General features: G+C 44.8%; 1 protein-coding gene across 3 annotated transcripts in view; it reads right to left on the minus strand.

The window, feature by feature from the left end:
- The window catches only part of LOC140462881 (protein NDRG3-like), a 131,121-nt gene that overhangs the window by 51,388 nt on the left and 54,398 nt on the right, over positions 1-25,335 (minus strand). For all 3 annotated transcript variants that reach the window (XM_072556301.1, XM_072556299.1, XM_072556302.1), the window contains 5 exons: positions 21,661-21,696; positions 10,650-10,755; positions 4,599-4,719; positions 2,904-2,966; positions 2,679-2,739 (listed from right to left, as the gene is read on the minus strand). In XM_072556301.1, coding sequence (XP_072412402.1) covers positions 2,679-2,739; positions 2,904-2,966; positions 4,599-4,719; positions 10,650-10,755; positions 21,661-21,696 — 387 coding nt within the window. The remainder of the gene's footprint in view (positions 1-2,678; positions 2,740-2,903; positions 2,967-4,598; positions 4,720-10,649; positions 10,756-21,660; positions 21,697-25,335) is intronic.

Below are 25,335 nucleotides of genomic sequence, written 5' to 3' on the forward strand. Positions count from 1 at the left end.
AGTGTTTCAATAACAGGGGCATGGAGTCCCCTTGTGAATTGAATACCTCTCCTTCATGAAATTTATTGGAAGGCAATCAGTGTCAGGAGGACTCATACTCCAGAAAGCGATCAGATTGTGAATCTTTTCAAGAAAGTGGGGAGATCATGAGGGACATGGTTAGGGTGAATAGACAAGGTCTTTTTCCCAGATTGGGGAATCCAAAACTAGAGGGAATAGGTTTAAGGTGAGAGGGGAAAGATTTAAAAGGGACCTAAGGACAATGTTTTCACACAGAGGGTGGTGCATATATGGAATGTGCTGCCAGAGGAATTGGTGGAGACAGGTACAATTATAATGTTTCAAAGGCATCTGGATGCGTATATGACTAGGAAGAGTTTAGAGGGATATGGGCCAAATGCTGGCAAATGGGACTAGATTTATTTAAGGTATCTGGTCAGTGTAGACGAGTTGGACTGAAGGGTCTGTTTCCCTGATGTACAGCTCTATGACTCTATGAGTGGTGGATGTGCGGACAATTACAATGTTTAAAAGACATTTGGCTGAATACATGAATAGGAAAGGTTTGGAGTGATATAAGCCAGGAGCAGGCAGTTGGGACTAGTTCTGTTTGGGATTATGGTCAGGATGGACTGATTGGACCGAAGGGTCTGTTTTTATGTTGTATGACTCTAACTCTATAACATGTTGTTGATCAATACCAAATAACTAGTGTAGGAGCTCAGCATGAGCAAATTCTTGCCTCATTCCCTATATTACAGTAGATGTTCCAATCTTTTGTAAAGGAATCTTTCCATTTTCTTTCCTGCTGTGTTCCCTCCTGCATTGCAACATGGAGGTTTATTCAAACAGATGGTGGGTGGGAGAATAGAAAGCATGAGTGTTTTACCCTATCTCTGCCCTGGCCTCCTGATTTTTGGGGTGGCACAGTGACTCAGTAGTTAGTGCTGCTGCCTCGGGTGACTGTCAGTGTGGAGTTTGTACATTCTCCCCATGTCTCTGTGGGTTTCCTCCAGGTACTCTGGTTTCCTCCCACAATCCAAAGATGCGCAGGTTAGGTGAATTAACCGTGCTAAACTGCCCACAGTGTTCAGGGATGTATAGGTTAGGCTCATTAGCTTGGGGTAAATGTAGAATAATAGGGAGGGAACTGGGTCTGGGTGGGTAGTTCTTCGGAGGGTCAGTGTGGACTTGTTGGGCCAAATGGCCTATTTCCACACTGTAGGGATTCTATGATTCCATGGTCTAATGTGGCTAATTACAGAATTTACCTTTATGTCAGTAAATGGGGCATTTTACATAGGAAACAACAAATGGCTCAATTTGCCTATCCAACAAAAAAAATTCAGGAATATAACGTCTGCCATGTTACAAAATCAGTCCCGAGTGCTTCACAGGAATGTAATCAGATAAATATCAGCACTGGGAAAAATGATTTGTGCTTATGTAGCATTCTTTATGACAATCAGGTGTCTCTAAGTACTTATATAGCCAATGGAGTACTTTCTGAAATGTAATCTTTGTTGTAATGTAGAAAAAGTAGCAGCTAATTTGCACTCAATAATTTCCCAAAAAGGCAAGATGATAATCAGCAGATTTTTGTTCGTGATATTGATTGAGGGAACAATGGGGTCAGGCTCCCCTTCTCTGCTTCAAAATAATACAGTGGGATCTTTATGTGCACCCAAGAGGTAAATGGGACCTTGGCTTAACGTCTCAAATGAGAAACAATGTCTCTGCGAATGCAGTACTGGTGTCAGCTTGCACTTATGTGGTCTGCAGTGGGACTTGAACCCAACACTTTATGATTCAGAGACCACAAATTGAGCTACAGCTGACACAAGTCACATCAGGACAGGTGTGAGAAGTAAGTTTTGAGGACAGCCTTAAAGGAGGAGAAGTGGTGGAAATCCAGAAAGAGACTTTTTTTTAAAAACTGGGTGTTTCTCTTGTTATTGCTGAGAATTTCCCCACCTCTGCATCAGTCTATCAAATCCTTGCTGCTGACCCAAATGCCAATGATTCTTGCAATTAACTCTGGCCAGTCTTATCCTGGAAATAATTTATTTAAGCATTCAGATTTTGTAACCCTGTAAACTTCCCAGGGTAGCATGCTGGCGCAGTGGTTAGCACTGTTGCCTTGTAGTGCCAGGAACCTGGGTTCAATTCCACCCTTGGGTGACATTCTGTGTGGAGTTTGCATGTTCTCCCTATGTCTGCGCGGGTTTCTTCCGGGTGCACTGGTTTCCTCCCACAATCACAAAGATGTGCAGATTCGGTGGACTGGCCATGCTAAATTTCCCTGTATGTCTGATTGCTGATGAAATAGCTTACCAGTAGAGAATGTTAATGCAAGTCCATCCTCTAAATCAAAGTTGATAAAGAATACACAAAACTGAAAGAAAGATTAAAAATAGCAAATTATAAGCAGAGAGTTGGTGCATGCAAGTTTTGTTTTGGTATAACATGGCAATGGGGTTGAGGTGGTGCAGCAGCCCACTCAAAATACCAGCTACTGCCCAGAGCTTGGAGTTCCCTAATTACAGCCAACCTGCTTCTATAATGGATCCCCCTCACACAAGCACGTTTTAATGCTGAACACGCACATAAAGGTGTGGAGAACAGGTGGCAGTCAGGAAGCTGTGCCTGCACATGATTAATTCATTCATTGAACTCACCGCAAATTTGGTCAGGATGTAAGCACCGGCCCCAACTCCAATTCCAATCACGTTCTGTATACTGCAAAAACAAAATCAGAAAACAGATCGTTATACACACCTGAGGCAAATGAAGAGTAAGGTCATGCTGTTGTTTAAGGCGCTTGGGGGGTGCGGCAGGCAAATGAAGGGGTGGAGGAGGGGAAGCCAGAGAACACTGTCAGCCTGTTTCTGCAGTCAACTCACTTCAAATGGGTTAAAACTGTGGGCAGCATCTCAGCCAGCTCATCCATGGTTGGGTACTGGTACCTGCAAAATCAACAAGATAGAAAACACTACGTCAGGAATGTTCCACTATTGTCCTTTCCGTGCAGTGATTTGCTGCAGCCCAACATCCTGCTAACTCCGGCACCAGCTTTCCAAGATCCGCAGGTTCGTGTGACAATCCCAAAGGCAGCGACATGTCAACTTCTGAACTGTGCTTCCTTCAGGAATTCAACATCAAGTTCAATAATTTCAGGGCCTGAGTGCCTTCCCCATGTCCTTACCCCAACTCCCACACCCCAGGCCCTGTCAGCGCATGGGCTGCTTCCACTATAGCCAACCTAATGGTCCCCATTTGCAGCTTTTCTTTTCCCAGGCTCAACATGATCTTGTCTGCCTAACTGCTGTTCCCTCTCTCTGGGGTCCATCTGTCTCCACCTATCATTCACTCTTTCCAAACCCACAATCACTTCCCACAGCAAATGGACAGCAATGGTTCAAGAGGACAGCTCACCACCGCCTTCTCAAGGGCAACTTTAAAGGGGAGGCCATGGCCTAGTGGCATTGTCGCTGGACCATTAATCCAGAGACACAGGGAATGTTCTGGGGACCTGCGTTCAAATCCTGCTATTGCAGATTGCTGTCCGCATGCTGTGGGTTGACCCACAATGCCCTGAGCGACAGGATTTTGACCCAGTGACAGTGGAGGAACGGTGATGTATTTCCAAGTCAGGATGGTGAGTAGCTTGGAGGGGAACTTGCAGACAGTGGTGTTCCCATGTATCTGCTGCCCTTGTACTTTTAGATGGAAGTGATTGTGGGTTTGGAAAACATAAATGATAGATGGAGACAGATGGACCCCCGAGAGAGGGAACAGCAGTTGGACAGACAAGATCATGTTGAGCCTGGGAAAAGAAAAGCTGCAAATGAGGACCATTAAGTTGGCTGCAATGAAAGCAGCCCATGTGCTGACAGGGCCCAGTGGAATTTGAATTCAACAAAAATCTGGAATTAAGAATCTAATGATGACCATGAATCCATTGTCAATTGTTGGAAAAACTCATCTGGTTCACCAATGAAGGAAACTGCCATCCTTACCTGGTCTGGCCTACATGTGACTCCAGACCCACAGCAATGTGGCTGACTCTTAACTGCCCTCTGGGTAATTTCAGATGGGCAATAAATGCTAGCCCAGCCAGTGAAGGCCTCATCCCATGAATGTTTGAAAAAAAAACCTGGAGACAGGCAGGAAGTATTGGCCAATCAACATCTTACAAGTGAACAAAGAAAACGTAGAACTTATCGCATTCAATAGGGTCAGGTTGATGCTCCTTTATAAGCAGGGAGATGTCTCTCTTGGGCAGAAGGATGAGGCAGATGATGGAGCTAAAGAGGAAATTTAGAGAGGAAACATATTTTCCAAATACCAGCTACAAGGGCTTTGGCAATGGCCTAACAGGAGGCTGTCAGAGCCGAGAGGCAAAAAACTCTCAAAAGGAAGGGATATTTGCTGGCTAAGAGTATTACACGTTGAAAACCAAGCTGAAGTTCAGGTACAGACCAGTCATTAAATTGCAGAATAGGAGCTCAAGCACCCAACAAATTGGTCCAGAATACTCCTCCAAGGTTAACTTTGCTACGTAACAAATCAAGTGCTAACATACAAAAAACTCTCACCCTGTTGGGAATGGGGGAGCTGCTTCTTGGTGTCCAGGGGCATCCACGTGGCACACGGCAAAGTGGTGCGTGATTTCCTGCATGTCTTCATAGTTAAACAACGTGTTGAAGCAAGATTTGTCTGTGGAAAAACAGCAAAGATTTAGTAGAGGTGGGGGACACAGTGGGAGAAACAAGGGAATGAAAACTTTCTCCAAGAATTTTTTTTCTCTCTCTCATGGACTTTATAGAAAGTGGCCGTTTGTCCAACTGGTTGATGACAGTGTTTATGTTCCACACAAGCCTCCACCCAGCATGATTTCATTTAAACCCACTGACATAACTTTCCACTCGTTCCTCCTTCGCGAGTTAATCTTCAACCTAGTCAGTACATCCTGCACCTGCCTGTGAGGATGTTGTATCACCCTGTCAGTACAGTTTTGAATCATTTTTTTCCTGACCTCATTGAGTTTCCAAGCCACCCTCACATTGATCTACAAACACAGAGTGATACAGTCATACAGCACAGGAACAAACTCTTCAGTCCAATGCTTCCATGCCAATCAAATTTTCCAGATTAAACTCACCCCACTTGTCTGCTTTGGTCATATCTATCTAAACCTTTTCTGTTCATGTACCTATCCAAATGTCTTTTAAATATTGTAACTATACCTGCATCTATCACTTCCTGTGGCAGCTCATTCCACATACAAATGATTCTCTGTGTGAAAAAGATACCCCTCAGGTACTTTTTATAACTTTTTCCTCTCAGATGTGCACTCAAGTTTTGAACTCCCCTGCCCCTGGAAAAAAGACCATGGCTCTTCATCCTATCAACACCCCTCATGATTTTGTAAACCTCTATAAAGGTCATCCTCAACCTCCTGCACTCCAGCGAAATAAAGTCCATTTCTCTCCTATTACCTCAAACCTGCCAGTCCTGGATTATTCCATAATCTATTCCACAACGGCTCACCACAAGATTGTATTGACTAATACGAGAACATTACAATTCCTCAGCCCTGACCAATTTCATTTCCCTCTGCCATTTCCTGCCACAGGATAGGTGAGTGGTCAGCTTGCAGAGCTGTGCACTTGTCTCTCTCTAAACTGGTCTGCAGCCGTATTTCCCACAATGTTCCCACTCTACTTCCCACTTTGGTTGATAGTTTGGCCGAGCGGTCTAAGGCGCTGGATTAAGGCTCCAGTCTCGAAGGAGGCGTGGGTTCGAATCCCTCTGCTGCCATTTGTGCGGGTTGCCTGTTCTGCTGCAGTGTGTTCAAGTTCAGTGTTGAATGCTGCTGCTGCTGTGTTAAAGTCCAACACAACTAGCTGATTTAATTAGGGAGGCATGGTGACTCAATGGCTAGCACTGTTGCTTCACAGTCCCAGGGTCAATTACAGCCTCGGGGAACTGTCTGTGTGGAGTTTGCACATTCTCCCCGTGTCTGCGTGAGTTTCCTCCGGGTGCTCCGGTTTCTTCCCACAACCCAAAGATGTGCAGGCCAGGTGAATTGGCTATGCTAAATTGCCCAAAATGTTAGGTGCATTAGTCAGAGGGAAATGGGTCTGGGTGGGTTACTCTTCGGAGGGTCGGTGTGGACTTGTTGGGCCGAAGGGCCTGTTTCCACACTATTGGGGAAACTAATCTAATCTAATCAAATGGTGTGAATCATGGGGAGCCTTGATTTGAAGTCCAAGTTGCAATGAAAGCCTGACAGACTTGGGGATGTTGCAGACTCCTGTTGGGAAACTTGAATGAACTCTCAGTGAGGTTTTCCTCCCACAGTCCAAAGATGTGCAGGTCGGGTAAATTGGCCATGCTAAATTGTCCATAATGTTAGGTTCATTAATTAGTGGGTTACTCTTCAGAGGGTCAGTGTGGACTGGTTGGGCCGAAGGGCCTGTTTCCACCCTGTAGGGAATCTAATCTAATCTAGTCTCTACCTGACAGAACCAATTACTGCCACAATCCGTTGCTCCGATCCCTCCGAAACCCACTGCATAAGGGTCACCACAGATTCTGAGTATTGCCCCTGAATACTGCAACTAAAAATGTCACTTTTCCTTTAAACACTGTATTGGGAGGTATGAAGCAATGCTGTTAAATGGCTCAAAATGCCACGCTCACTGAGGACGAACGATCAGTCCTCAGCAAAGGACTCACCTTCATCCCCCTCCGTCCACGCATCAATGAATTTAATACACGCCGTGACATCGAACAATTCTTCCGTCGCCGCCGCCTCCGAGCTTATTTTCACAATCAGGACTTTCGCCCACGTCCAACACACTGCATCCACCTGGACACCCCGCGCTGGCCAATTACCTGCCCTCGACCTCTTCATTTCCAACTGCCGCTGGGACATTAACCGCCTCAACCTGTCGACCCCCCTCCCCCACTCCAACCTCTCACCCTCACAACGCGCAGCCCTCCAATCCCTCTGCTCTAATCCAAAACTCACCATCAAGCCAGCGGATAAAGGGGGCGCAGTGGTGGTCTGGCGCACTGACCTCTACACCGCTGAAGCCAAACGCCAACTCGAGGACACCTCTTCCTACTGCCCTCTCGACCATGACCCCACACCCCATCACCAAACCATCATCTCCCAGACCATACAGAATCTCATCACCTCAGGAGATCTCCCACCCACAGTTTCCAACCTCATAGTCCGAGAACCCCGCACTGCCCGGTTCTACCTCCTTCCCAAGATCCACAAGCCTGACCACCCTGGCCGACCCATTGTCTCAGCATGCTCCTGCCCCACTGAACTCATCTCTACCTACCTCGACACTGTCCTATCCCCCCAGTCCAGAAACTCCCCACATACGTTCGAGACACCACCCACGCCCTCCACCTCCTCCAAGACTTCCGTTTCCCTGACCCCCAACGCCTCATCTTCACCATGGATATCCAATCCCTCTACACCTCCATCCGCCATGACCAGGGCCTCCAAGCCCTCCATTTTTTCCTCTCCAGACGTCCCCAACAGTACCCTTCCACCAACACTCTCATTCGTTTGGCCGAACTGGTCCTCACCCTTAACAATTTCACCTTTGAATCCTCCCATTTCCTCCAGACCAAAGGCGTAGCCATGGGCACACGTATGGGCCCCAGCTATGCCTGTCTCTTTGTTGGCTATGTAGAGCAGTTGATCTTCCGTAATTACACCGGCACCACTCCCCACCTCTTCCTCCGCTACATTGATGACTGCATTGGTGCCACCTCGTGCTCCCGTGAGGAGGTTGAGCAATTTATCAACTTCACCAACACATTCCACCCTGACCTTAAATTTACCTGGACCATCTCTGACACCTCCCTCCCCTTCCTGGACCTCTCCATCTCCATTAGTGATGACTGACTTGACACTGACATTTTTTACAAACCTACCGACTCCCACAACTACCTGGATTACACCTCCTCCCACCCTATCTCTTGCAAAAATGCCATCCCGTATTCCCAATTTCTCCGCCTCCGCCGTATCTGCTCCCAGGAGGACCAGTTCCACCATAGAACACACCAGATGGCCTCCTTCTTTAGAGACCGCAATTTCCCTTCCCACGTGGTTAAAGATGCCCTCCAACACATCTCGTCCACATCCCGCACCTCCGCCCTCAGACCCCACCCCTCCAATCGTAACAAGGACAGAACGCCCCTGGTGCTCACCTTCCACCCTACAAACCTTCGCATAAACCAAATCATCCGCTGACATTTCCGCCACCTCCAAACAGACCCCACTACCAGGGATATATTTCCCTCCCCACCCCTTTCCGCCTTCCGCAAAGACCGTTCCCTCCGCGACTACCTGGTCAGGTCCACACCCCCCTACGACCCACCCTCCCATCCTGGCACTTTCCCCTGCCACCGCAGGAACTGTAAAACCTGCGCCCACACCTCCTCCCTCACCTCTATCCAAGGCACCAAAGGAGCCTTCCACATCCTTCAAAGGTTTACCTGCACATCCACTAATATCATTTATTGTATCCGTTGCTCCCGATGTGGTGTCCTCTACATTGGGGAGACTAGGCGCCTCCTGTCAGAGCGCTTTAGGGAACATCTCCGAGACACCCGCACCAATCAACCAAACCGCCCCATGGCCCAACATTTCAACTCCCCCTCCCACTCTGCCGAGGACATGGAGGTTCTGGGCCTCCTTCACCGCCGCTCCCTCACCACCAGACCCCTGGAGGAAGAACGCCTCATCTTCCGCCTCAGAACACTTCAACCCCAGGGCATCAATGTAGACTTCAACAGCTTCCTCATTTCCCTTTCCCCCACCTCATCCTAATTTCAAACTTCCAGCTCAGCACTGTCTCCTTGACTTGTCTGGACTTTTCCGACCTGCCTAGCTCCTTTTCCACCTATCCACTCCACCCTCTCCTCCTTGACCTATCACCTTCATCTCCTCCCCCACTCACCCATTGTACTCTATGCTACTCTCTCCCCACCCCCACCCTCCTCTAGCTTATCTCTCCACACTTCAGGCTCACTGCCTTTATTCCTGATGAAGGGCTTTTGCCCGAAACGTCGATTTCACTGCTCGTTGGATGCTGCCTGAACTGCTGTGCTCTTCCAGCACCACTAATCCAGTATATCAAAATGCCACATGCCAGCAATATCAACATCTATCCCCCAACAAAAAAGACATATAGAATCATACTTCACAAAAGGTGGGTCATTTGGCCCAGTTAGTCCTGTAAAACAATGCAGTCAGTAACATCCTTCAACTTTGTGTAAATTTTAAAGTCCCTTACACAATCCCAGAAGGCCCTTTATTGCCAAAAAGTTTCTTTTTAAGGGCAGACATTGTTGTCATGTAGGAAACATACAGTGAGCAAGGTATTTTAGGTGCAACAACTGTAATGTTTCAGTACCGGGCTATAATGCTTTTGCGATAGAGTCATACAGCATGGAAACAGACCCTTTGGTCCAACCATGCCGAACATAATCCCAAACTAAACCAGTCCCACCTGCCTACTCTTGCCCATATCCTACCAAACATTTTTGATTCATGGTACGTACTTAAATGTCTTTTAAACAGTGTAAATGTACGCACATCCACCACTCCTTTTTCCCTGAAAGTTCATTCTCACACACGAACCACCCTCAATGTAAAAAAAAAATTGCCCCCACATCTTTTTTAAATCTTTCTCCTCTCAACTTATAAATATGCCCTAAGTCTTGAAATTCCCCACCATAAGGAAAAGACACCCTGTCCATGCCCCTCATGATTTTATAAACCTCTGTAAGCTCACTCCTCAACCTCCGACACTCCAGGAAGAAAATTCCCAGGCCATTCAGCCTCTTCTTAGAACTCAATCCCTCCACTCCCCCACTAACATCCGGGTAAATCTCTGCTGAACCCTCTCTAGTTTAAATAATATCCTGGATATAGACATAGAACTGGACATAGTTGATATTGGTTGAAGAGTAAGTATTCGGAGAATTCCCTTTTGAACTGATGTCAGTTTGTTCAGCCTGAACACAGGGAGACATCCCAGACCTTGCTTTAACATTTTAATACTACAGTGCTCCATTGGTATAGCAGTAGGAGCATCTGGCTCGGTTTCTGTGCTCAAGTGTCTGCAGTGGGATTTGAACTCACAACCTTAAGGATCAGGCAACAGTGTTACCAACGGAGCCACAGCTAACACCTTCCCTAGGGTGAATATCTGGCTTCTGGATTAGTGGTGCTGGAAGAGCACAGTAGTTCAGGCAACATCCAAGTAGCTTCGAAATCGACATTTCGGGCAAAAGCCCTTTGCCCGAAACGTCGATTTCGAAGCTACTTGGATGCTGCCTGAACTGCTGTGCTCTTCCAGCACCACTAATCCCGAATCTGGTTTCCAGCATCTGCAGTCATTGTTTTTACCTCCTTGAATATCTGGCTTCCTCTTGTCTTGTTAAAGGGGTGAAGAGAATGCTCAGCTATGACATTCTGGGCAAAAGGAACTAAACAGCACAGAGTTTCAGCTCATGGTCTGCTCTTCAAATTACTGAACAATCTGCAAATGGTCTGCTCATCCTGTTGCCCCTGATTGAGAAGAGGAAAAATTAAAAAGGCAAAGACTTACGGTTGAGGCCTATGTCGTGATACGTCAAGATGACAGGTCTGTTCCCCTTTGGAGTACCTCGCATGGTCACATGCAGTACACCGTGCGCAGTTTCAACGTCGTGTTCCTGAAGGTAGAAGAGATCACAACATTCCACTTAGTCTTTATTTACTTTCCTGAAATTCTGAATCTGATCTGCAATCCCTTTCAAACGGCAGCAGCAAACAATAAAAAGGAGGAGGTCATCTGGTACATCAGGGCCTGCGCCAACACTTTGACTGAGCTACCAAATCTGTCCCACTCCCTTTCTCTCTCCATTAGCCTGCGCAGCCTTCCTTTCCAACTATACGTCCAATTTTCTTTTGTGAGGCCTCATAAAATCTGCTTCAACCAGTCTTTATGACGGTGCAATCCCAAACCCAACATCTTGGCACTTCTAAAATAAATTTTTTTTACATTTTTTACAATGTACCTTAAAACTGCCACATCTGATCACTGACCCTCCTGCCAGTTTCTGTTAATCTGTTGTTAATTTTCCCTGTTCCAAAGAAATATAACCCCAGTATTTCCAGTCCTTTATGCAACTGAAGATCCACATTGCTGGTATCATTCCAATAAACAGTCATAGCTTCATACTGCACGGAAACAGACCCTTCGGCCCAATTCATCCGTGCTGACCAAATTTCCCAAACTAAACTTAGTCCCACTTGCTTGCATTTGGCCAGACTCCTCTGAACATTTCCTACTCATGTGCCTGTCTAAATGTCTTTTATATGTTGTAACTGTACCTGAATCTACCACTTCCTCTGCCAGTTCACTTCACACACAAACCACCTTGTTGCCCCTCAGGTCCCTTTTAAATCTTTCTCCTCTTACCCTTAAAATTATGCACCCTAGTTTAAAACTCCCCTATGTTAGGGAAAAGACATTTGCTATTTACCTTATCTATGCCCCTCATTATTTTAAAGAACTTTTCCAATTGGGCCTGTAAACAAATTTCAACAAGGCAGGTTGAGAATTTGAGTTCATTTTAAAACAATAACATAGAATCTTCTTTGCAGCCTCTCCAAGGACTTGGTGTCCTTCCTAAAGTATGATGACCTGTTGTCTTTGCTGTTGCTGCTCTATAATAGAATGCTAGAAAGTGCACAGAAGTCACTAAGAGCAACCAGATCAGCCCTTTCAAGTGGGGAATGTGGAAGGTGGTGACAGAGCAGATTAACACCAGATTTGTGGCAAGTCTTCAGGCTTTTGTAGATCTGCTCATGGTTTTGCTACAAAGAAGACTTAAAGCCAAAGCTTTATATTTACACTTGCTTGAAGTGACTACGATTCACGTGCAGGCTTTGCAAACAAAAGGAATATGTTCAAGCCTTCCACCTCTTCTGAATTACCCAGGAACTTCGGGAACCGATAGTTCCCAGTTGCTTTTTCCATGGCAATGTCTCTACCACATTCAATTTGCCAACCAATCAGGGCCTTGTAGTTTGAATTGTTGTGATTGTGTGAAATTAGGAATGTCTGTCTTCGCCCTGACAAGTAACAAAAAGCTTCAGCTCTTTACAGCAACATTCAAATTCTGAATGACAAAGTGAATATTTGTTCAAAGCACTTTGGAACTGCTTTGAATTCTTGTTTTCTTAACTAATTATTACAGCATCTTTAATGTAGTAAAATGCTATAGGAGTGTACTGAAACAAAACCTGACTTTGAGCAAAAAGTAAGGATGCTAGGATGGATGATTAAAGTTTTGATCTTAACAAGAAAGGCTGGCATGTATAGATTTTTAACCAACATGTTTGGAGTTGTTATGACACGTCTCTGGAGCAGGTGCAACTTGAACCCAGGCCTTCTGGTAGGGATACTACCATTGCCCCACAAAGGCTGCCATGACGTGAATTTATTTAGTTGCTTTTATAATCTCAGGATGCCCCAAGAGTGTTTAAGACCAATTTTGAAGTTTAGTCACTATTTTAATGTAGGAATCATGTCAGCTAATGTGATGGTGTCGAGATCATCTGCTTCAGTGATGTTAGATGAAAAACATTCACTAAACCATCTCTGAAGCCTAGCCTTTACACTGCAAAGTGGTCAGATGGGGTCCTTGTTTAATAACGCATCCCTGAGGTACAGCATTCCCATTGCTGCAATAGGAATATCAGCAAATTGATATATTAGTTAGGAGAAGGCTATTTGGCCTCTTGAGCCTGCTCTGTCATTCAATAAGATCATGGCCGAATCTAATTACTCCACATTCCCTCCCACAGCAGTAAATGTTCAACATCTTGCTCATCAAGAGTCAATCCATCTCTGTCTTCAAAATATCCCAAGACTCTGCTTCTACCATCTTTTAAGGATTGGATTTGAATTAATTTATTATTGACACATGTACCTAGGCACAGTGAAAAGTTTTGTTCTGCATGCAGTACAGGCAGATCATACCATACAAAGTGCACTAGGGTCATAGGACAGAGTGAGGTAGACAATGTTATGCCTGCAGAGAAGGTGCACAAAGAACGAGATCAATGTTAACATTTTAAATTTGAGAGCTCCGTTCAGAAATCTAAGAACAGCGGGGAAGTAGCTGTCTAACAATCTAAAAGGGGTCTTGTTCTCTACAGAAGGTGTAGCACACTTGACTCCCGCAACTCTAACTTCCTCAAGAACACAAAATCAGAGCACATTCCAAGTGTGCAACACACAATGCAATGCATCCTTGCACTAGAGCTCCCCAACTGGCTCTTATCGTTTACCAACTCTGCTCCCAAACACAACAATCTCACAGGCAGCCTCCCGTTTGTGAAGGCAGAGGTGGGTACTGCAGATGCTGGAGATTAGAGTCAAAATTAGGGTGGTGCTGGAAAAGCACAGCAGGTCAGTCAGCATCCGAGGAGCTGGAAAATCGATGTTTCGGGCAAAAGCCCTTCATCAGGAATTAGGGCCTTTAATCCTGATGAAAGGCTTTTGCCTGAAACGTCAATTTTCCTGCTCCTCGGATGCTGCCTGACCTGCTGTGCTTTTCCAGCACCACTTTAATCTCGACTCCCGTTTGTGAAGGGCTGGCCCCAGCAGGGGCCTGTTCCAATCACTGTGCTGGGTTAATAGTATTTTTCACCTGTGCCTTGCTTCCAGGCAAAGACTGTGTCTAACCATCAGAAGAACCAACGGTATGAAGGGTTTGGGTAAAGGGGAGAGGCTGAGACTTTTCTCACTGGAATGGAGGAGGTTGAGGGGTGATCTTATGGAGGTTTATAAAATCATGGAGGGACATAGATAAGCTAAATGGCAGGTGTCTTTTCCCTAGGGTGGAGGGTTTTAAACATTGGCACTGGCATATTTTTAAGGTGAGAGTAGAAAGATTTTAAAAAGACATGAGGAACAATTTTCTTTTTACCCAGAGAGTGATTTGTGTGTGGAATGAACCTCCAGAGGAAATGGTGAATGCAAGAACAGTTCCAATGTTTAAAAGACATTTGGATAAGTCTTTTATTGGGCAATAAATGCTGGCCCAGCCAGCGACGTCCTCATCCCATGAATGAATTGAAAAAAAGATGCTATAAACAGCAATGTGATAACAACCAAGAAATCTGTTGTGACTGAAGGTTCAATACTGGGCAAGGCTTCTGACCTGCTTCAAATTAGCGCAGGGGAATCCACTTGATTTCTCATTTAATTTCTCGTTGAATTTCTGGTATTTCCAGCAGTGCAGCACTCTGGCAGCACCTCATTCCAATTTCAGCCTTGATGTTTGTGCTGAGATCCTGGAGAGTGATTTGAACCCATGACATTAGACATTGGTCTTAGCCATTGAGCTCTTGGCTGATCATCATCCAGTCCCCCCCTCATTCAACCCCATGGCTTCGGTCATGGTCCAAACACCCTCTTGTTGCTGCCACATGACGTTAGTGCTCAGAATGTGACTGAAGGATATAAACAACCTTTGTCATCTCAGTCAATCCTTTGATTACTTTAGAAAGGCCAAGAAAACAGAAAACATTGCCCAATCATTTTTATATGTGACTGTAGTTTCCTGTTATTCATTTGGTTCATAAATAACTAACTATGGAAAAGGAGGGCTTGTAAAATAGATCTAAAACTTAATATTTCAGGTATGATCTGGACTGCTGGACAAAATGACACATGTAAAGAGAGAGAGAAAAACAGACACACACACACACACATAAACACACACACACACAAACACAAACACACATAAACACACACACACAAACACACACATAAACACACACACACAAACACAAACACACACAAACACAAACACACACACACATAAACACACACACACATAAACACACACACACAAACACAGACACACACATAAACACACAAACACACTCACATAAACACACACACACATAAACACAAACACACACATAAACACAAACACACACACACACACACAGAGTCTTCCACAGTCCATTTAAGTAGCAAACAAGATAAACAATCAGCTAATCAGATCAAAACATCAAAATACGAGCAGGAGTAGGCAATTCAGTTCCCCCGAGCCTACTCCACCATTCAATAAAATCATGACTAATCTGATTGTGGCTTTAACTCTAAATTCCTGGCCATTCCATTAGCCCCATAACTCTCATCAATAAGAAATCTGTCTGACTCAGGCATGTACACATTCAATATCTGGGGAAGAGGACCCCAAAAGCTAACAACCTTCTGAAAGAGGAAATGTCTCTTTATCTGTCTTAAGAGGGCAACCCCTTCTTTTCACACAAAAAATGAAAGAACTGCGGATGCTGTAAATCAGAAATAAAAACAGAAGTTGCTGGAAAAGTTCAGCATGTCTGACAGCATCCGCCAAGAGAAATCAGAGTTAATGTTTCGAGTCCAGTGACCCTTCTTCAGAACTGATGGTAGCTAGGAAAAATATCAGTTTATGTGCAGAAGATAGGGTAGGGGGAGGGGTAAGGAGTAAGCGATAGGTGGGGATAGAGCCCAAAGAGGGAGAAGAACAGTTGGACAGACAAAGAAGTGGATAACGATCTGCTAGGAGGGTGAACAGCTGTTAATGGAGACTGTTAGTGGCTAACAATAGGTCGTGTATAATGGCAGACTATGTGATAGCAAGGCCTTGTGTGTCTCAGGTAGGGGCTAGGACACTAAAATTATTTCAAGTCAATACTGAGTCCAGAGGGCTGCGGGTTCCCCAAGAGGAAAATAAGGCGTTGTTCTTCCTGTCTGCGCTGTGCTTCACTGGAGCATTGCAGCAAGCTTGAGACAGAGATGTTGCTGAGGTAACAGGGTGGGATGTTAAGGTTTAGATTTTTTAGATTACTTACAGTGTGGAAACAGGCCCTTCGGCCCAACAAGTCCACACCGACCCGCCGAAGCGCAACCGACCCAGACCCGTTCCCCTTCATTTACCCCTGCCCCTAACACTACGGGCAATTTAGCATGGCCAATTCATCTAACCTGCATATTTTTGGACTGTGGGAGGAAACCGGAGCACTCAGAGGAAACCCACGCAGACACAGGGAGAATGTGCAGGGAATTGGAAGCTCAAAGTCTTTTTTTTGGGAACAGAATGTACATGTTCTGTGAAGCAGTCACCCAGGCTATGCTTTGTTATTCCTGATGAAGGGCTTATTCCCGAAACATCAATTCTCCTGCTCTTCAGATACTGCCTGACCTGCTCTGCTTTTCCAGCACCACACTTTTCGACAATGTAGAGAAGGCCACATTGCGAGAATCGAATGCAGTAGACTAGATTGTGAGAACTGGAGGTAAAGTGCTGCTTCAGCTGAAGTCCTCTGTGGAGTTATAGAAGCCCAACAGTGTGGAAGCAGGCCATTCATCCCATCGAATCCACATTGCCCTTCTAAAGGGCATCCCACTCAGACCCAGCTCCCTACCCTATCTCTGTAACCCTGTATTTCCCACAGATAATCCAACTAGCCTGCACATCCCTGGATACTATGGAGTAATTTACCATGGCCAATCCAGTTAATCTGTACATTTTTGGACAGTAGGAGGTAAGCAGAGCACCTGGAGAAAACCGACACAGATGCAGGGAGAATATGCACACTCCACATAGAGAGTCACCTGAGACTGGAATCGAACCTGGGTCCCTGGCAGTACGATGCAGCAGTGCTGACCACTGAGCTACCATGTTATTTCAGTTGTGAAGTGCCTTCAGTTGTGCTGTAAATGCAAGTCTCTCTCTTCATTCAAAATAGTGAAGGGCCATCTTTTTGCCTTATCTGAAAGATGGCAGCACCTTGCCAACATTGACAGTCCAGTTAAATCAAAACAAAGCAAATCCGCATTAACTGGTGCATTCACCATGGCAATGCTTCGACCAACCAGAAGCCACTTGTCAAATGATCAGCACTCTCCTCTCGTACAATATAAATGCTGTTTTCCCTTGCACTGATATTCTTGCAAATTATCCCAATGAGTGCAAGATGAAAAGCTTCAACAAAATGTGTTGTTTTTTTTAAAAGAAAACAGTGAAGTAATTCAAACACAATAAAAATGTACTTATAGTTGAAACAGCTTTTTAATCACAATCCCAATACGTCCATTATGTCATGGTGAATTACTAAAGGACATATTTTAAAGCCTCCACTTGGTCCCATTTACAGTGCAGCTGAACACTTGATGAAAATGTTGTGAGGAATTAAGAGGTTATTATAGCTCTGTAAACTACATTTCTTTCCTACTCTCTCCCTCTGACAACAGCAGAGGCACTGGGCTCTGCAATGCTGCAGAATTTCTGAGATTGGAGAAATTCACAGTTTAATGCCAGATCTACTTAAGAAATGGGAGACTCATAAATTCAACTGTAAAGAGTGTATGCTCGGTGAATTATAATGAACATTAGCAAAGTGCAATATATATTGCTGCTTTATATTATAGGTTAATAGATTCACACACCAGGCTCCTGTATCTTACATTATCCTAGCATCCGTTGTGTCCAAAATTACACAATCAAATCATATAGTTCTACACTGATGCCAAAAAAAGTATTTGCCATCTCCCTTTAAAATAAAACACTTTTCACAGCTTTGCATCAGGACTGCGGATCACTGCCAACTGAGCCCTGACAACCACAGAGCAACTACGTATGACCAAATAATAAATCTAGGGGGCTTTATCAGACTTCTACTTCTCAGCTTTGGTTAAGTTTAGCAGATAGTTTAAACAAGGATCAATTACCTAAGGGGCAACGTTTTCACGCAGAGGTTGGTACATATATGGAATGAGCTGCCAGAGGAAGTGGTGGTACAATTGTAACATTTAAAACTCATTTGGATGGGTATATGAATAGGAAGGGTTTAGAGGGATATGGGCCAGGTGCTGGCAGGTGGGACTAGATTAGGTTGGGATATCTGGTTAGCATGGACAGGTTGGACCGAAGGGTCTGTTTCCATGCTGTACATTTCTATGACTCTATAATTTAAGATAGTACATTGCAGTAATGTTTTAATGTCAAAAGGTGTTCAAAATTTACTATTAATAGATTTCAGCGATAGTATGGAAGACTTGTGCTCTAGAATGTGTTACACCCCTGGCCAAGTTGTTCCTGGATAGCTATAACACTGGCATTTACCCAACAATGCGGAGAATTGCCCAGGTATGTCTGTACACAAAAAGCAGGACATATCCAACACAGCTGATTATGATCCTACTCTCAATCATCAGCAAAGAGATGGAAGGGTGACCAAGAAACACTGGCAAAGGAACAACCAAAGGGTGGCAGAGGTTTGGAACTCTCTTCCACAAATGGGAGTGGATGCTGGGTCAGTTGTTAATTTTAAATCTGAGATATGTAATATTTTGTGAAGCAAAGATATTAAGGAATATGGACTAAAGGTAGGTAAATGGAATTAGGCCACAGATCAGCCATGATCTCATTGAAAGGTGGAACAGGCTCAAGGGGCCGAATGGTCTACTCCTGTTCCTATGTTTCTCTAACCTGCTCACTGACCACCTTACAAGCCTAGGTCCAAACTAGGACCAAAAGACTAAACGCCAGACATGACTGCTCTTCACATCCTGAAGAAGGGTTACACCCGAAATGTTGACTTCTCCATCTCCTGATGCGGCCTGGGTTGCTGTGTTCTTCCAGCCTCACTGCTTCAGTACTAGACATCAAGGCAGCGTTTGACCAAGTTTGGCATCAGTTAGCTCTAGTAAAACTACAGTCCATGGAAATCAGAGGAAAAATTCTCCGCTGGTTGGAGTCATACTTGGAACAAGGGACGTTGAAGGTGGCTGTTTCTGGTTAATCATCTCAAGCTGCAGGAGGTCTCTGCAGGAGTTACGTCTGAGGCCCAACCATCTTCAGCTCTTTCATCAGTGAATTTCTCTCCATTATAAAGTCAGAAATGGAGGTGTTCACTGATGATTGCACAATGTTCACCATCGTTCATGACTCCTCAGGTACTGAATGCTACAGAATCTGGATAACATACAAGCCTGGGCTGAGAGTGGCACACAAATGGCAAGCAATGACCCTCACCAACAACAGAGAATCTAACCATCACCCCTTAGTGTTCAATGGCATTACCACTGCTGAATTTCTACAATGAATATCTTGTGGTTACCACTGACCAGAAATTGAAGGGTCCTGGCATATTAATACTGCAGCCATAATGTCAGGTAAGAGGCTACCAATCCTGCAGTGACTAACACAACACACAGAACATAGAACAGTACAGCAGAGTACAGGACCTCCGGCCCTCAATCTTGTGCTGACATTTTATCCTACTCTAAGATCAAACTAACCTACACATCCTACATTTTACTATCATCCATGTGCCGATCCAAGAGTCACTTAAATGTCCCAGGTTTATCTGACTCTACTACCACTGCTGGCAGGGCATTCCATGCACTGACCACTCTCTGTGTAAAGAACTTCCTGACTATCATCTTGTAGATGGTACACACTGCTGCTACTGACCATTGGTGGTGGAGAGAGTTATTGTTTGTGGATGTGGTGCCAATCAAGCGGGCTGCTTTGTCCTGGATGGTGTCAAGCCTCTTGAGTGTTGTAAGATGTGCACCCATCCAGGAAAGTGGGGGGTATTCCATCATACTCCTGACATATCCCTTGAGGACAGGCTTTGGGGAGTTAGGAGGTGAGTTACTCATCACAACATTCCCAGCCTCTGGCCTGCTCCTGCAGCACAGTACAGATCAGGTATTCCCAAGTCCAAAAATTAAATGGACCAAAAATTGAAAGTCCTTACAAACTGAATAGACCAGAATGGACCTGTACATCCACTGGTTCAGGCCCTTTGGGGGGGAAAAAAACTCTGCCTGGCTCAAACAGACCCAAATGGCCCAAATGAACACCAACAGACCAATAGGATAAGTGTATTCTGAAACCAAAAATATCCTTTTTCCGAGTTAAGAATTAGTCCCAAGGTTTTCAGATGAATGATTCCTGACCTGTATTTATAATGGCTGGTCTAGGGGGGTCTGACTGGTTGGGCCGAAGGGCCTGTTTCCACACCGTAGGGAATCTAATCTAATCTAAAATCTGTTGGGGGTGGGGGGTCTTGTAGCTCAGTGCAGCATCCCTACGTCCGAACCAGGAGGCCCAGGTTCAAGTCCCACCAGCACCTGGGGTGTGTACTCCGAATAGATTGATTAGGAAATTATCCATGGTTGATCCAATTCAGTTCTTCTTCAATAGCATGTCGATGTTACAAAATTCAGCGATGATGTTCAATCTGAAGGAGACCATCAATTCTCTCTTGTTAGAGATGGTCTTTGCCTGACACTTGTAAAGGTTAAAAATTACTCCCTACTTATAAGCTCAAGCCTGAAAATGCTGTTCAAGTCTTGCTGTGCATGGATAAGGATGGATCAGGGTAATTCTCAGAACTCTGCCTAAAAGTCAGTGCAACTCCACACTGAGTGTGACGACGTGATAAGTTTAGTGTTTTCTCTTTCCTTCTGTTTTGCAGTTTCCGTGCTGTGGGGGAGGTGGGAGCCAGGGAAGAAATCTGACCGAACCAAACCCTCAACCTGCTGCTGATACTCGTTGCACTCAGTGCACAATCTGACAAATTGTACAAATTTGTGAAGTCATTTTTATTCTCCCAAACAAGAAAAAAAAAACAACTCTTCTCTCATCAGCTAGTGCAAGCTGTGTGATGGTGACTGCACTTCATGGAACTATAACACCAGCTGTTCATTGTGGTGTTAAAAACACTCATTCCAGGATTACTCGAAAATCTGCAGAATATTACGGTGGCACCACCTGGGTGTTCTGTCACAATGCATTAACCCTCCAGCTTTGAGATTAGTGACTGAACGTGGATGCACACAGCTAACCCAGGCAGCTCTCTCTTCCCATTTACAGAATTGATCCTGCATCCCTCATGTTACAAAATAAGCCATTAAACACGCAATGAAGTATTCTTTTAAAATGAATGATTGAGTTATTGTCACATGTGTTTTACAGCGAAATATGGCAAAATGCAGTGAAAAACTTTCATTTGTCGCCATAATCTGGTGCAATTTCCATGGTTTAAGAATAAGATAAAATAAAATGATATAGCTTAAAGGGAGGTCCATCTACGTACAGGTTCTGAAGCATCATCTCCTCACCAGACCCAACTAACATTGAAGGTGATGATCCTCAGGTGCTAAATTTTGCAGCTGGGCCTACCCTGCTGACATCACCTCACAGCTCGCTCTCCTCCCCCCAACCCTGTTTTAAATTTGCTGCCCTTTATCCTAAGACTATGACCTCTTCTTCCAGAATACCCCACAAGAGGAAGCATCCGTTCCACATCTATTTTATCCACACCTTTTATCATCTTGAATACCTCGATTTGATCTCTCTTCATTCTTCTAAATTCCAGACAGTACAGGCCTAAACTGTTCAATCTCTCCTGCAAAGACAAACCCCTTATCTCTAGGATCGACCCCATGAACCTCCTCTGAACTGCCTCCAATGCCACTACATTTTTCCTCAAATAAGGGGACCAAAACTCTCGCATTTTGCTGGAGACTTTCAGAGGACATGGAGTTGTCTCACCTGACAATCAAAATCCTGGAAGTTCCTCGCGGAGTTCTGTGGAAGAATGGAAAAAGGCAATAGTTAGAAATTTCATGAATGACCAACTCATTAACAGCTTAGATGCTCATCCCTGAGAACAATGGGGCCTTCAGATGTTCAGACCCAACAAAATGGCCACCAATAATGATAGATCACCAGTAAGACACAGTTAAATTGCAGGCAGGGAAAAGGGCATTTTTATCAGCAACTATTTTAATTCAGTAACAAAAACAGAATTGCCGAGCTCAGCAGGTCTGGCAGTATCTGTGGAGAGAAATCAGAATTAATGTTTCAGATGGAGTGACCCTTCCTCAGAACTATGTTAATTCAATGTTGAGTGAGAAAGAAGACAGTAAACCTCAAGTGAAATGGACTTAGGCGTTAAGCAGTAAAGGCTGTGATATAATTCTAAACTTTCTCTACATTTTTTGTGTTTTTCTCCTTCTTTATTATCAATTTTCTCAATTGCTTCTTTTCTGTGTTGGATTGGGAACTAGTTGCTCTCTGGTACCAGGCTACATGATAATATTTTCTAGTTCTTCACATGAGTATCAATAGGACAGCTACCGCTTATTACCCATCTCCAGCTGTCCTTGACTAATACAACTGAGGGGTGAGGGCTTTTGTGGTACACTGGTAGTGTTCCTACCTCTGAGTCGCGATACCCAGGTTCAAGTCCCATCTAGTTGCGAAATGTATAAGAACATCTCTTTATGTGTTGATTGACATAGTGGCTTGTTAGATCAATTAAGCTAAAGGTACCACAGGTACAAACCAAGCAAATTCACATACTGAACGCCCAAGGTTAGAGTTCATTGAACCGTGAAAGAAATAGAGACTGAGCAATAATACACATTTTAAAGCTTTTCTTCTTGCACTCAACATGACAATTCACAAGATAACCAATCTAAAAGGGAAACCAACAGCTTTACTGTATCAGAGGAGAGTACTTATTGGTTGGTAAGTGGACCCTGATTGGTAGAGGTAATGCCATGGAGAATACACAAGCTGATGATAACTGGTAGTGAACTGCCAAGCATTGTTTAACTTTTAAATCAGGCAAGATGAATCTGATCAGTCCTTAGAAATGAACCAGCAAATGACTGTCACCTATTTTGTTGAGTTGGAGCAGATGCAGTGCGTATGCATGACTAGTCTATTTGCAATGAACAGGGCGTGATGTATTTGTATACATAGGCCAGTTATTTAAGTTTCAAGCTTGCATCAGAGCCATCCTGAGGGCTAATGGCGAGCAGGATTAGATTATTTCTCACTGTATATTATGTAAACTCATGAACGGGCCTACGGTCAGAGCTACTGACACTAAAGTCTTCCCAGTCTGCTTCATATCACCCTGGGGATCTCAGAGGTATGAGGAACAGTTGAAGTTAGCTGTTTCATTTTTCTACTGTATAACAGAAACAAGTGTAATATTCGCTAATAACACAATGCTGCTGTCAAGCCAAAAAGGCACTCTGCCTGTCATGCAAATGAGTAACATGGTATGTGACTTGCAGTCCCAGTGAGATGCTACATATGTAGGCTGTATCAAACAGTATATCTCTTTGACGAGATAGGGTTTTTTTTCCAAGTACCAGAGCATTACTGGGAAAAAAAGACTATTTGAAATAAAGATTACGGGAAAACAGAAAAGTAAAGCTTATGAGAAACTGAATCTGCAGGTAGCAGCAGCGGAATGATTGCCAGCAGTAGGGTTACAGATCACCCCTCAGAGTGCTGTATGCAGGTTTGTTCACCATGGGCTGGATTCAATGTTCCCCCACCCCACCCCCACTGTCTGGCAGGTTTAAGGGACTGGCAATGACAGATCCAACGGGTAGCCCGCCTGCCCCTTACTGCCCACTCTTCCCCCACCTCACGGGGGATACCAGTTGACGGCCTGTCTGCCAGTGTGAACCAACTGAGTCCCAAATTAATGTCCATTGTAGGCCTCAACCCACCTTCAAGCAGCAACTAATGGTGGTGGAGCAATGACAGTGCAGTGTGGTATCACAGACCAAGGTTTAAAAATGTAGATGCAGGAGTAGGCCTTTCAAGCCTGCACCATGATTCACAGAATCCCTACAGTGTGGAAGCATGCTATTCAGCCCATCAAGCTCACACTGATCCTCCAAAGAGCATCATGTCCAGGCCCATCCCATTCCTGCATTTCCCATGGCTAATCCACCTAGACTTCACATCATGATGGGCAACTTAGCATGGCCAATTCACCCTAACCTGCACAACTTTCGACTGTGAGAGGACAAAACCCACACAGACATGGGGAGAATGTGCAAACTCCACACAGACAGTTGCTTGAAGCTGGAATTGAACCTGGGTCCCTGGCATAGTGAGGCAGGAGTGCTAACCACTGAGCCACAGTGCCACCTCTTTATTCAAAATGATCATGGCTGATCATGCAATCTCAGTGTCCCATTCCCACCCTCTCCCCACACCCCTTGATCTCTTTCGCCGCAAGGAGCACATCCAGCTCTCTCTTGAATATATCTAACGGACTGGCCCCAACAGCTTCCTGTGGTAGAGAATTCCACAGGTTCTCATCGGCCATGATGAGGATTGAATTCAAAGGGAGGCAATTCTGTACCCCAGGATCCCAGTTGTCGAGTGCCATATATAGTCAAGGGAGGGATCAACAGAAATTTGGGCACTCGTGGAATTTAGAATAAGGGTAGGATGAAAAGATGGAGTTGAAGTAGAAGATCTGCCATGATAATGTCGCAAGGTAAAGGGTGCTCAAAGCGTCATGTGGCCAAATCTCAAAGGAGTAAAGAAATTCTTCCTCATCTCTTTGAGTCCCATCTTACCAAAGATTTGTCATAACATATCAGATGAGGTTAATTAAAGATATCTCTAATTGGTGGGGAGAGAGGTGCACGCTTGGTTTCCTCAAGCAGGCCAGGGTACAGTGGGCACAGACAGGTCCCTCTTAAGTGGATCCATTTTGTGACCTCCTCCACCCAAACACACAAACCCCACTACTACTGGGTTACCTTCCCCCATCCCCATAGACTCTCAAGCTCCAGCCCCCACCACCGACCCCCTCAAAGTTCCAAACCATTAGAGGTCACTGGTGTGATACCTGAGGTGGCAACTCTCTCAGTGGAGCTACCAGCAGATGGAGAGCCGTCAGCCTCTAGACTGGCCGCATACCCCGAGGCAGGAGTTCCTGCCAATGTGGGAGGTAAATTCTGCCTCCAGTCTATTATTAGCCAAGTGGCTGTTAAATGACTGCAAGGCAGCCACTGTTTCCCACGGGACATATGGTGTGTAACCAGCCAGTGAGGGGGGTAAGAGGACTGTGCTATCTTGTACATTTCAGCCAAAGCTATACCTACCCTAGAGAGAGTAGGTTCATTAGAGGTTCATTACACTGGTGCTTAGAATAATGGGTTTGTCATGTGGAAGAATTGAGTGGACGAGGCCTATTATCCTTCAACTTAATAAGAACGAGAGGTGAACGAAATGAAAGATACAAAATTCTTAAGAGTTTGACAGGGCAGATGCTGAGAACACGGACACAGTCTAAGGATAATGGATCGGCCATGATGAGGATTGAATTCAAAGGGAGGCAATTCTGTACCCCAGGATCCCAGTTGTCGAGTGCCATATATAGTCAAGGGAGGGATCAACAGA

Source organism: Chiloscyllium punctatum, chromosome 37, assembly GCF_047496795.1.
Source record: "Chiloscyllium punctatum isolate Juve2018m chromosome 37, sChiPun1.3, whole genome shotgun sequence".
Lineage (NCBI taxonomy): Eukaryota > Metazoa > Chordata > Chondrichthyes > Orectolobiformes > Hemiscylliidae > Chiloscyllium > Chiloscyllium punctatum.